Genomic DNA, 14,173 nt, shown 5'->3' with positions numbered 1-14,173 from the left:
CTGCAGAGCAGAAATGATTCCTGATAAAGCAAACATTTCTAGTTGGTGCCTCTTTCCAATAAATTAAATTTAGCTATGCCTGTTTTTTACCTGATTAATTTAACTTACTTAACATTTTCTCTTAGTTGCTTCACTAGTTTAATATTAACATCTGCTTCCAACAAAGCGGTACAGACTTCTTTTAGCATAGCATTCAATACCTGAAAATAAAGAAAGAATTGAAATTTAAAGTACCCAATGTATCATTTCAGTTCCATAAAAACAATAGTTGATCACTTATATAACCATAGCTTAATAAAATAATACCACACTACTGGGCTTTTCAGTTAGTTCTGGAGAGAGAATTTTATTAAATGTTTAGTCATTTTGTCAAAATAAGAAACCCAATTTAGTTTCATACACCCACGTATTAATTACCACAATTTTATTCCTATATAAAAGTAATCACAGGCCGTGCACAGTGGGTGACACCTGTAATCCCAGCACTTTGGGAAGCTGAGGTGGGCAGATCACTTGAGGTCAGGAGTTCAAGACCAGCCTGGTCAACATGGTGAAATGCCATCTCTACTAAAAATACAAAAATTCGCTGGGTATGGTGGCATATGCCTATAATCCCAGCTACTTAGGAGGCTGAGGCAGGAGAATCACACGAACCCAGGAGGCAGAAGCTGCAGTAAGCCAAGATCATGCTACCGCACTCCAGCCTGGGTGAGGGTGAGACTTGGTCTCAAAACAAAATAACACAACAAAAAATGTAATAATAATAATAAAGAAAATATTCAAGCCAAAAAAGTTACTACAAAATAGATGTTGCCTTTGATGTTTCCTACATTATTGAAGCGCTCCTGTTGCTAACATGTAGTGGTATATAGTCACAATATTTGCTCTTCTGAATTGGACAACTACAGAGGTAAATGTGACAGAAGAAAGTTACCCAGTCTTGCCATTTTTACTTAGAGCAGAACAACACTGTTGGAAAGGAGATTATCCTCCATTAAAAACGTATTATTATCACACGTTTGTTGAAGTACAAGGTACTGTAGTTAAAAGGTCATAAAATAAAAAGGCTTAAGAAAAGAGGCTTTAGCCACTCATGTATATGAAGTGCTCACACACTGGAATGTAAGCTCTATGAGGGTAGGAATTTTAGTCTATTTTATTCACCATTTTATCTCTGGTGCAACAAAACTGTTCATAAAAACACAGGCCCTCAAATATTTATTGAATGAACCCTCTCCTTCAACTCACTTTGTATGCTTCTCAGAGGCTTATTAATTTTCTTTATCCCTCATTAAAGGGGTCTGATAAAACTGGAACTGATCTTTCACTAGAGGGCTTCCTCCTTGTTCATCAATTAGCAGCACAGTATCAAGAACAGAGAAGCTGCCAATTTAAGCAGCAGATGTTACTCTACTTTCCACTAAGCACTCCTCCCCTGGTTTTCTTTCTACTATAAAGACAAAGAGCATAAGGGCTACTACACAACAGGAAAAACAGTTTGGAAAGCTGATGTATTTATTCTGAATTACAAGACCCAACAATGATTTGTGATTTATTATTTAATAAGAATTATTAGAAAAAACCCTGGATGAGGAATTAGGAAAAAAAATATTCTAATCCTGGTTCTTCCAAATAAACTGACTTTCTGTTTTTGTTAAACAAGAGGCTGAACTAAATGATCTCTAAGATGGTCTCAAATTATTTAACTGTCGAGATCATATTCTGCGTTAGAATTTGTTTTCTAACCTCCAAGTAAGAAAGTTCATTTGATACTTAAAAACATTTTCTATGATAAATGCTATTTTCCCATTTTATACACTAAGTATTCTAAGGTTGAGATGCCCAAATTTACATTGCACAGCTACTAAATTGCTGCAGTGAGACTCTAACAAATGTCTTCTAACACCAAATTCAGTACTTTCCCATTGTTAATACAAAACATAAAGTATAGTTGTGAACCATAGTCATCTTTTTCAATTAATAAGCCATTAAGATACAATCTGTGGGGGACAAATGGGAGAAAGAAGTATCTTAATATAGCTAAGGAGCAGCTTACAAAATCTCCAAAAAACTGAAGATTTCAAAGAAAATGAATCAAAACAGACAAGATGGAAATGCTAACCTTTTATAAGAATGCTAAATAAAAGTCACAGAGAAAAGGACTGATAATTGAATACCAGTAAGTGGGGAAAAATAAATAAATAAATAAATAAATAAATAAAAGGACAGATAAGCAGAGGCCTCGCCAAGAAGAAAGCAGCAGGATAATAAAATTTTAAATCTATATCAATAAAAAGCAAAAGTACAGTTCCAGATTTAAGCCACTTTCAAAAGATAAAACATGTTATTTTTCATGTAAGTTAAGGTCAGTTTTGTTTTGGATTTTTTTTGGGAAAATTCTTCACAGAAAGTTAAAGCAAATTTGAAGTTCTAGGCAATTTCTCAATAACACACTACTTACTGTATCCACTTTTAGGTTTTTATCTATAGGTATTAAGTCTACATCAAAATAAATATAGGGAATAATAATCTATCTTCCCAATGCTAGTGATAATACACAATCATATATATTTCATATAATATTTTACATACCTCTTCATTAATAATGGTGGCATTGCTCAATGAGCGTAATGCTGATGTTATTTTTCTTCCAAGGTCTGCTAGAACCATCTTGACAGCTTTAAGATGTACCTACAAAGAACTCTAGAAAGGAAAAAAAATTAAATGAAAATAATCAGTTTCATTTCCCATGACTAAAGAGTTCTAAAGAGTATTTATATTCAAATTACTCTAGTGTTTAGATACTGTAATTTCACCTTCCATAGCCTCAACCCGTGCTTCAATAAAGTCATGTCATAAAGATAAAACTGCTACTTGGTTATGATGCCTTACATTCAAATACTTAATTGGAATCTTGTATATGAATCAGCAAATTTAACATGTCAAATAATATCCTTTGAGGAAATAATGACATAATTGCACATTAAATATGTTCTTTTTTTGGCATAATACTCTGGAATAACTGAATTTTGTATCATGCACATTTTTAAATTAAAAGGGGAAAAACAGTGAAATCTCCAGGATTATTGCCTAATTTTCCACATTAAAGGACTCTGCAAACTATTTTGATTATTGCTCCTAAGCAAAAACAAAAAAGGAAAAAAACAGATTTTAATTAATAACTTTTCTAGTACAAAAAAAAAGCAACTGTTGAGCTATTAGCTATATTATAGCACTGTACTAAGTGATTCCACATACATAATTTCATTTTATTCTTCTAACCATCAAGGAAAGAGGTATATTATTTTACTCTTCTATCTTTTTTTTTGATACACAGTCTCACTCTGTCACCCAGGCTTCAGTGCAGTAGCATGATCACAGCTGACTGCAGCCTCAACCTCCTGGGCATAGGCAATCCTCCTGCCTTAGCCTCCCAAGTAGCTGGGACCACAGGTGCATGCCACCATACCCAGCTAATTTTGTTTATTATTTTAAAGACGGAGTCTCACTATGTTATGTTGCCAAGGCTGGTACTCTTCCCATTTTAAAGCTGTTTCTGATTCCAGGAAAACCCTCAAATAAGATAATGAGTTATCATTTATTATTAATAAGAATTATTTGAAAAAGCCCTGGATGAAGAATCGAAAAAAAATTCTAATCCTGGTTCTTCCAAAAAATAGTCACATGCAACAGACTTTATGTTTTCAGTTAAATAAGAGGCTAAACTAGTCAAAAACCCTTTCCAGCTAAAACGTTACTGTTTTATAAAGTATTATATATTAGATGAACTCACTACTTGCAAGAATTCAAGGGCTTATGAATGATAAACAAGCAAATATGATTTGTAGCCCCTGCCCTCAAGATGCTTATCTACTACCTAGTAGGACAAGGCACAAAAATGAACACTAAAATAAACACTAAGACAGAATTCTTCCTGTCTGATGGCTTACTAACAGGGACATCAGCTTTTCCTGTCTTCAAACAAACACTGGTTCTTTGTGGGTCTCAAGCCTTCAGATTAAAACTACACCAATGGCTCTCTGGGTTCTCAGGCCTTCAGATTCAGACTGGATCTACACCATGTGCTCTCCTGGGTCTCCAGCTTGCCAACTCATCCTTCAGTCTTGAGACTTAGTCTCCACCATGGCCTGAGCCAATTCCTTATAATAAATCCCTCTCTCTCTCTCTCTCTCTCCCCCCGCCATACACACATATATCCACCCTCCAAGATTCTCCTTCTCTGGAACAAGAGAGAAAAAAAAATAAAGAAAGAAAGAAATAGGAAGACAAAGGCCAGGCACAGTGGCTCATGCCTGTAATCCCAGCAGTTTAGGAGGCCAGGGAAGGAGAATCACTTGTGCCCAGAAGTTGGAAACCAGCCTGGGCAACATAGCAGGACCTCATCTCTTAAGAAAAAAAATAAGTAGCCAGGCATGGTGCCACATGCCTGTAGTCCCAGCTACTCGGGAAGCTGAGGGGGAACTGCTTGAGCCAAGGAAGTCATGATCACTCCACTGTACTCCAGCATGGGTGACAAAAAAGGGAAGAAAAAGCATTTTAGATTAAGGCAGAGTGGTATGGGCTTTATTGGAAAGACTAAGTATGAATTTGGTCCTGAAATAAGAGAATTTGGATAAGTGGAGAAGACAAAAGGGAATTTGAGGAAGATGAAATGGAATAAGCAGAAATGGAGAGAGAGATAAGTCATCTGGGACATACTTATGCACTGTACTTATAAATCACTGGGCATTATTTATGGAACAGGAAACAAAACATTCTGGTTAGGACAGAGGGCTATACAATTAGAAGGAAAGAGCTTTCAAACGGCTCTAAAAACAAGGCCTAGGGAATATCAATTTTCCAATATAAACAATACTGGCAGAAAAGCTAACTGTTCAAAACAAGTGTTTTTGCCAGGTGTGGTGGCTCACGCCTGTAATCCCAACACTTTGGGAGGCTGAGGCGGGTAGATCACGAGGGTCAAGAGATCAAGACCATCTTGGTCAACATGGCAAAACCCTGCCTCTACTAAAAATACAAAAATTAGCCAGGCGTGCTGATGGGTGCCTTAGTACCAGCTACTCGGGAGGCTGAGGAAGGAGAATCGCTTGAACCTGGGAGGTGGAGGCTGCAGTGAGCCAAGATCATGCCACTACACTCCAACCTGGGCAACAGAGCGAGATTCCATCTCAGAAAGAAACAAAACAAAAAAAACAGCTGTTTTGGTAACCCTTCCAAGCTAAGCTAGTCTAACTTAATCAACCAAGATTATCCAAGCTAGATCCCTTCTATAGAATACACAGGAGATTAAAAAGAAGAGAAACAGGGCCAGGGGTGGTGGCTCACGCCTGTAATCCCAGCACTTTGGGAGGCCAAGGTGATGTTTGAGACCAGCCTGGTGAACAAGGCATAACCCTGTCTCTACTAAAAATACAAACAAAAATTAGCTGGCCATGGTGCCAGGCACCTGTAATTCCAGCTACTCAGGAGGCTGAGACGGGGAGAATCGCTTGAACCTGGGAGGTGGAGGTTGCAGTGAGCCGAGATCACACCACTGCAATCCAGCCTGGGCAACAAGAGGGAAAGTCAGTATCTAAATAAATAAATAAGACAAACAGGAAGATGAAATGGCTGACTCATTCACTATAGAGAAAGTAGAAAGTGAATCAAAAAAAGGCAGAAAGGGAAAATGCATTCGAGGACCTATCACTGGCAAACAGATATTCCAGGCTGAGCTGTAAATTAAACACTACACTTTCACTCAAGTACAATTTCGTAATTTAGAACTTTGAAAAAAAACCTACTACCAATAATTGATGAAACTGAAAAAGAAATTGCTTACCATAAAAGATTTTCTTACAATTACATTGTTACTTATCCTGAGAGCCAACTACTTCATGGAAAAGATCCAGGACTTTTTATTTCTTATCCCATACCTATTATACAAAACAACTACTGATCCTTAAGTTATTATTCTTCATTTAAGAAATAAGATTCAGATGTTTCAGTTCATCTCCTTTACCATGGTGGTACTAGCAGTGATCTAATCTTACTTTTATGACACCACAATTAACTTTTTTAAAGGTCATATCATAAACAGATCACCCTTCAATTTAAAAAGCTATACTAGGCCATGCAGGCATTGTGGCTTACACCTGTAATCCCAGGACATTAGGAGGTTGAGGCAGGCAGATCGCTTGAGGTCAGGAGTTCAAGACTAGCCTGGCCAACATGGTGAAACTCCATCTCTACTAAAAACACAAAAATTAGCAGGGAGTGGTGGTGCATGCCTGTATCCCAGCTACTCAGGAGGCTAAGGCAGGAGAAATCGCTTGAACCCAGGAGGCAGAGGTTGCAGTGAGCTGAGATCACGTCATTGTACTCCAGCCTGGGCAACAGAGTGAGACTCCGTCTTTAAATAAATAAATAAGCAAGCAAGCAAGCAAGCTATACTAGTTAACTTTTTCAGGGCAACTCTAGGAAGCATACTTTTACTTTTTAAATTATTTTAGATTCAGAGGGTATGTGTGTGTTTGTTACATCGGTATACTGTGTAATGGTGGGGATTGGACTTAAAGTGTACACATCACTCAAATACTGAACACTGAACCCAAAAGGTAATTTTTCAATCCTCAGTCCCCTCCCAATCTTCCCCATTTTGGAGTGGTCTGTTATTTTCATCTTTATATCCATGTGTACCACTGTTTAGTTCCCACTTACAAGTGAGAACAAGAGATTTGATTTTCTGTTTCTGAATTAGTTCACTGAGGATAGATCACTGAGGATAATGGCCTCCAGCTCCATCCATGTTGCTGCAAAAGACATGATTTCATTCTTTTTATGGCTGCCTAGTTAACTTAAAAAAAAATTTTTTTTTAAGCTAGTCAAATTTAGCAGTGGGGGGTTATATACCAACTTAAGTGACATTAATGTTAATAAGTTCTAATAACCCACTATCATCGGACCAGCCTAATTTTTAAATATAAATCTAACTTTCCATTTAAACTGGTTGTTTTAAATTAAAAAAAATTTTCAACTTCTGTGAGGTGTTCCAATGTACTTTTCCTTTTCTAAGTTCTTACTGGCAGCGTATTTTAAAACATTTTTGCCTTAAATAAAAAAATAAATATTTTATTATATACTACATGAATACATATATTTTTAATACATAAAACAAAATCTGGCCAGGCCCAGTGGCTCACACCCATAATCCCAGCACTTTGGGAGGCCAAGGCAAGGCAGGTGGATCACCTGAGGTCAGGAGTTCGAGACCAGGCTGGCCAACGTGGCGAAATCCAGTCTCTACTAAAAATACAAAAATTAGCCTGTGTGGTGGCATGCGCCTGTAATTCCAGCTTTCAGGAGGCTGAGGCAGGAGAATTGCTTGAACCAGGAGGTCGGAGGTTGCAGTGAGCCATTGCACTCCAGACTGAGGGACAAGAGAGAAACTCTGTCTCAAAAATAAATAAATAAAACAAAATCCTGCATTTCAGTAGAGGAGTAAGAACTCTTAACAATACCTTTTACTTAGTGTTTCCTCTACAATGACCAAGAAAGACGTGTTCCTGAAAACTCCTTGTTAGAATTTTGCTAAAAATCTCAATGACTTCATTGCTCACAGACATAACGTTCTCATAATGGACTGTAAGACCCCCTCAAAACACAGGCACACAAGACTGATTTTAATCATACTGACCTCCTTGCTACTGCTGCTACACATTTCTACCTCAGCGCATCAGTACTAGATGGCATGCTCTTCCTCTGCTTGACGAGGTAACTCCCTCTCTCATTTCCTTCAGATTTGTCCAGATCCCATTTCTCAGTGAGGTCTTCCCTAATCACCTAGTTAAAACTGCAACTCCCTCCCCTTTATTCTTTTCTTATTGTTCTATGATCAACTGACATATGGTTTATTTATATTATTTGGCATTTATAATCTCACTGTTGAAATGTAAGCTGCAGCTGGCACGGTGGCTCATGCCTGTAATCCCAGCACCTTGGGAGGCCAACGCAGGTGGACTGCCTGAGATAAGGAGTTCAAGACCAGCCTGGCCAACATGGCAAAACCCCATCTGTACTAAACATACAAAAATTAGCCAGGTGTGGTGGCAGATGTCTGTGATCCCAGCCACTTAGAAGGCTGAGGCATAAGAATGGCTTGAACCCAGGAGGTGGAAGTTGCAGTGAACCGAGACTGTGCCGCTGCACTCCAGCCTGGGTAAAGGAGCAAAACTCCATCTCAAAAAAAAAAAAAAGAAAGAAAGAAAGAAAAGAAATGTAAGCTGCATGAGGGCAGGGATTTTGCCTCTTTTGCTCTCTCGTGAGCTCATTGTTTTATCTATCCTCAGCCTTATAAAGTAAATCCTTACTCTATAATGAACTAAATTTACTTTTCTCAAAAATGAACATAATAAATGAAATGATATATTTAAGACCTTAGAGAAAAAGTAAGACCAGAGAACCAAAGTCATGAAAGGCATTGCAAATATCTGTTAAAAGCCACTAAAATAAATCAATAGAAATAATACAATGAATCAAAAGAAAATCAATAACTTGGGTAATTTATACTGTACATTAAATATATGTCATTACTTGTAACTCTTCTTCAGAATTTCCCTGCCATGCATTTCCAATAAGAGATTTAAAAATTAACCTCACCATGTTCTAATATGTATGCTAAAGTGGAAAACACCTTTTGTGTTGTGTTAATAGCTAAGCCTACATCTCAGATTGGAGTAATCTACAATTCAAGTACACTCTCAAGATTCTCTTGACTAACTAAAAAGATTTATAGAAATAAATTTGCATATGGTAGAACTTCACACAAGAAGAATCTCTACTTAGATGGGGCTTTTAGAAAGGTAAGTGATTACCACATAGTACTTCCTATAGTCAAACATCTATTATCTCACTCCACTCTTACAATGATTTTATGATATAAGTAGGGTAGAAATTAGAACAGACATTCTCTGCCAAAAAAAAAAAAAAAAAAGCAAAATGACTTTCCACAGTCCTTTGGCTACACAGCCTTAAGTCATAGAGTATGAATGATGCTTTAAATTATAGGGTTGAATACATGTACTGGAAACTGCAGGGACAAATTTTGCTGCTATGCCCTAATAGGAGAAATCATATTTTAATATGTATATGTCTCTTTGTGGAGGAGTAATTGCAGTGTTCAGAAAGAACTGATAAGTATCACTGCAATCAGAACAGTACATATAAGGACTGATCCCGGCTCGAGTCAGAGTCTTCTAACTGGGGTCTGACTAGGATTTGGATAGTGAGCAATGGAAACAGGCTGAAGTTTGGGGTGCCCTAAGTAAGGCAAGCACGGGGCCAAGTATCACACTTACCTGCTGCAGTGTGAAGTACCGGAAAGAGGATAGATTTTGGAGTCTGACAGACTTGCATTCAAATCCTAGCTCTGTTACATACTGGCTGTGTTACTTTGAGCAAGTTACTTAATCTCTCTGAGCCTTACTTTCCTCACCTGCAAAGTGGAGATAATACCATTACCAAAGTAGTTATCCTGAAGGGCTGCTATGAGGATTAAACGAGATATGTATAAAGCTGTCTTCAAAAATCTAGCATATTAACTATTAACTTCCTTCCTTTTTTTAATGATACCAACTATCTCTTTCTGCATTATCTTGAGTGTAAATAAGCTGGAAATTTTCTAAACAATCTTACTAAGGTGTCTGTCCATCATCCAGGAATCACTCCTTGAATCTTTAAAATTTAGTGCCAATTACAAGTGCCAGATTATTATTCAACAGAAGCTGCAGTCTCCAAAAAGCCTTCTTTGTCTATATAAACAATTATAAATATTCCTATCACATTTGTCTGATCTGAGATATACAGAGTCTAATGATTAGATATGTCAAATCCTATTACAATAAAATCCCTACAAAAAAGTTCTTTCTTCTAAGTGCTTGTTAATGACTTTTTGAATCAATATTAGCCTCAATAACTAAATATACTTACAAAAATTACTTCTACATAGTACAGTCAGCCTTCTGTATCTGGGGCTTCACAACCATGGATTAAACCAACCACAAATCAAAAACATTCAGAAAAAAAATTCTGTCTGTAGTTAACATGTACAGACTTTTCTTGTCATTATTCCCTAAAGAATACAGTATAACAAGTATTTACTTAGGAATATAAATACTGTATAATAACTATTTACATTTTCTATTATGCATTATAAGTAATCTGCAGATGCTTTAAAGTACATGGGAGGATGTGCATAGGTTATATGCAAATACTATGCTTTTTACATCAGGGACTTGAACATCCTCTGATTTTGGTATCCATGAGAGGTCCTGGAATCAATTCCCCCACCAGATACCAAAGGACACTGTATACTTTTCTTTTCCCTTTTTTTTTTTTTTTTTTTGAGACAGAGTCTTACTCTGTCACCAGGCTGGAGTGCAGTGGCCCGATCTCAGCTCACTGCAACCTCTGCCTCCAGGGTTCAAGCAATTCTCCTGCCTCAGCCTCCCAAGTAGCTGGAACTACAAGCGCACGCCACCAAGCCCAGCTAATTTTTGCATTTTTAGTAGAGACGGGGTTTCACTATGTTGGCCAGGATGGTCTCGATCTCCTCACCTCGTGATCTGCCTGCCTTGGCCTCCCAAACTGGATTACAGGCGTCAGCCACCATGCTCGGCCAGGACACTGTGTACTTTTCTATACTCAAAAGCTAATAAACAATATTTGCTTTTCTGATTTTAATACTAAATATTTTTCTTAATTTTACACAACATATGTGTTCATAGTCTAGGACCACAGAAAAGTAAATTTAACAAAATGGCCTATAGGTCCTGTATTTAGTAAAATATATCTTAATGACTAACTTTATAATGTTAATTATGAATTTCAAATTTAGGAATTGTTTTTCATGCTGAATCTACTTATTCTCCAAGGAAACAATTCACCTTTATGTTCTATGATTACAAAATGATATACGTTCATTTTAAAAGTTAAAACATTACAGAAATATTTAAGGTAGAAAATATAATTCCCCTAATTCTACCTGCTCTCATACCATAGTAACAACCAATAAAAATTAAACATATAGTCCCATGGATTGTATTTTCTAGGTGTATTAATTTAAGCAAGGTTTCACCAGAAGTATGATTTGGGGGGAGTGAAAAAAGAGAGCAAAACTAAAGGAAATTCTTTTGTAAAATATGCTTGCTAATGCTAAAAACAGGCTTAAATGCAAAAGGCAGACTACAAAACTGCATATGCGGTAGAATCCATATTTTGTTAAACACAGTCTAAAAAGTATTAAAAAAATATTAGCCATTGGCCAGGTGCATTGGCTCACGCCTGTAATCTCAGCACTTTGGGAGGCCAAGGTGGACGGATTACGACGTCAAGAGATTGAGACCATCCTGGCCAACATGGTCAAAAAAAAAAAATTATCTGGGCGTGGTGGTACACACCTATAGTCCCAGCTACTTGGGAGGCTGAGGCAGGAGAATTGCTTGAACAACCCAGGAGGCAGAGATCACAGTGAGCCAAGATTGCGCCACTGCACTCCAGCCTGGCACCTGGAGTCAATCAAGACTCTGTCTCAAAAAAAAAAAAAAAAAAAGGAATATTAGCCATCAAGCAATTATAAATCAAAATCCTAATGAGATATCATCCAAACAAATACTTGTACATGAATGGTCATAGCAGCATCATTCATAATAGCCAAAAGTATAAACGATCCAAATATCCTTCAACTTATAAATGGATAAGTAAAATGTGGAATAAAATACAATGGGGTATCAGTAAGCAATAAAATCCTTTAAAATTGTACACTGTAGGTGAACTGTATAAGAATTATATATATATATATATATGTATAATTTTTTTTTTTTTTTTTTGAGACAGAGTCTCCTTCTGTCGCCCAAGCAGGAGTGCAGTGGTACCATCTCACCACACTGCAACCTCCACCCCCTAGGTTCAAGTGATTCTCCTGTCTCAGCCTCCCAAGTAGCTGGGACTATAGGTTCATGCCACCATGCCCTGCTAAGTTTTAGTATTTTTTAGTAGAGATGAGGTTTCACCATGTTAGCCAGGATGGTCTTGACCTCCTGACCTTGTGATCTGCCCACCTCAGCCTTCTAAAGTGCTGGGATTACAGATGTGAACCACAGCGCCAGGCCAACAATTATACTTTAATGAACTGTTAAAATAACATTTGTCATATCTGGATGGTGAATAACTAGCAATTTTTGTTTTCTTACTTTTCTTCAGTAATGACTGAGAGTATCAATTTTTTAAGTCAAGGGAAAATTATTTTCCAAAGTGCTCCTTGTGAGCATTAGAGTGCAACTTGTCAACAGACTAGAGGTTGGGATGGAGTTGCCACCTGCATTAATTACTCATTCATTAAACACCTATTATGTACTCCAGAAGTTGTCCCAGCATGAGAGAAGTTCTAACTCCTAATCAAATACAACAGTTTAACACAAGACTCCCTTCAAAACATAAATTATGCATCATACCACCGCTGCCTTAATTTAGAACCAAAGGTTATAATCAATTATATCAAGAACTATCAAGCAATTTATTCTTCATTCAATTGTTTTTCAAATTTTAAAACTCATTTTGATATTTAAAATAATACCACAGCACCAATTCAGAGTTTAGCAGCAAAAAACGTATGCCAAAAAAAAAAAAAAATCAATTAGCCACAAGAGGTAATAACTCAAAAACACTGGGGATCATTTCTTTATGATACTTTTTGGCTATGAAGTCAACCATAAAAAAGAATCTTTACATAAAATGCTACCAAGAGGAAAATTAAAATGAAAATTTTTAAAAATTCATTGGAAATGGTTGGCCTTAAAGTTGAAAAGAAAAAGGAAGACTGAAAAAAAAGGAAAAGGAGGGATAAGCGGCACATGCTCAAGCAATGGGTTATTTCAATGATATTGAGATAATGCCTATCAGCTAAAAATTAAATGCTCAATCAGAATCTCCAAAGATAGTAAGGTAAAAACATTCTAGGGGGACTAGCCTCATCTATATTCTCAATCTGGAGAGCAAAATAAGGCATTTATGTTTTGAAAACTTTCAGTAGCTATACTGATATGCAGCCAGGGTTCATAATCACTACATTAAATATTTAATAACATGCCCCAAAGAAAACCAGGGAATAAGAAATCTGTTCTCTACCTTAAAAACACCTTTAGAGACAGTGCAACACGTTAGAGGGAAAAAACTGAACAGCCAGGACACTACATGCACTAGCCATATTCCATAAGGCTACTTGAGACAAGATGTGGGCTTGAAGTAGAGAAACAGAAGAAGAAACCAGGGTTAAGGGCTAACTCATGAGGCAGAAACTAATGACCAAATGGTTATGGCGACTGAAGGAAAAAAAAGGAAAAAATGTTTCCAATATCTCTAGTTTTTATAACCACATGGCTAGTGATGCCATTAACCAATGAATGGAAGGCAAAAAGAGAAGGTGGTTTCAAAGTCAGAAAGAGGAGTTAATAAAGATCAAAGGGACCTAAATTATTTTTAATGTTTCACTTTTTATGATGGATGTGTACACAGATGAATTCATGTTCATTTTATTATCCCTCCCAACTAGCTGGGACTACAGGTGGCATCACTATGCCCAAATAATTTTTGTATTTTCTGTAGAGACAAGGGGTTTTGCCATGTTACCCAGGCTGGTCTTGAACTCCTAAGCTAAAGCAATCCGCCAGCTTCACCCTCCAAAGTGCTGGAGTGAGCCACTGCTCACAGCCCTTATTATCCTTTTTAAAATTTAACCTACATATATCACAAATTTTAACTCACAAGAGGTCAAAACTAAAAAATGCACCAAGAATCACTGCTTTTATACACTTTCGCATGCATGACATATGTCATAATGAAAAAAAATGGAAGGTGAAGACAGCACATTTGGTTTTGGACCTACCGAGTTTGCAGATTTTAGGGGAAAGTACAGAACTATTCTTCACAAGAGGGAGGCTAAAGAATAAAGTTCAGGCTGGGCATGGTAGCTCACGCCTGTAATCCCAACACTTTGGGAGGCCGAAGCAGGCAGATCACTCGAGGTCATGAGCTCAAGACCAGCCTGGCCAATACGGTGAAATCCTCGTCTCTACTAAAAATACAAAAAATTAGCTGGGCATGGTGGCAGGCACCTGTA

General features: G+C 37.1%; 1 protein-coding gene across 8 annotated transcripts in view; it reads right to left on the bottom strand.

Moving 5' to 3' along the window:
• Window positions 1-14,173, bottom strand: part of SRP54 (signal recognition particle 54) — a 291,642-nt gene that overhangs the window by 30,429 nt on the left and 247,040 nt on the right. For 5 of the 8 annotated variants that reach the window (XM_078334776.1, XM_035260327.3, XM_009005927.5 and 2 more), the window contains 2 exons: window positions 2,593-2,703; window positions 109-200 (listed from right to left, as the gene is read on the bottom strand). In XM_078334776.1, the coding sequence (XP_078190902.1) occupies window positions 109-200; window positions 2,593-2,670 (170 nt within the window). In that variant the 5' untranslated portion in view covers window positions 2,671-2,703. Of the gene's footprint in view, window positions 1-108; window positions 201-2,592; window positions 2,704-9,356; window positions 9,494-14,173 lie in introns of all 8 variants that reach the window. The other 3 variants (XM_009005929.6, XM_009005925.6, XM_078334775.1) reach the window with 1 other exon arrangement.

The sequence above is a fragment of the Callithrix jacchus genome, chromosome 8 (genome assembly GCF_049354715.1).
Source record: "Callithrix jacchus isolate 240 chromosome 8, calJac240_pri, whole genome shotgun sequence".
In the NCBI taxonomy this organism is placed as follows: Eukaryota; Metazoa; Chordata; class Mammalia; order Primates; family Cebidae; genus Callithrix; species Callithrix jacchus.
The sequence above is the reverse complement of the archived record's forward strand: the minus strand, read 5'-3'. Positions and strand labels throughout refer to the sequence as shown.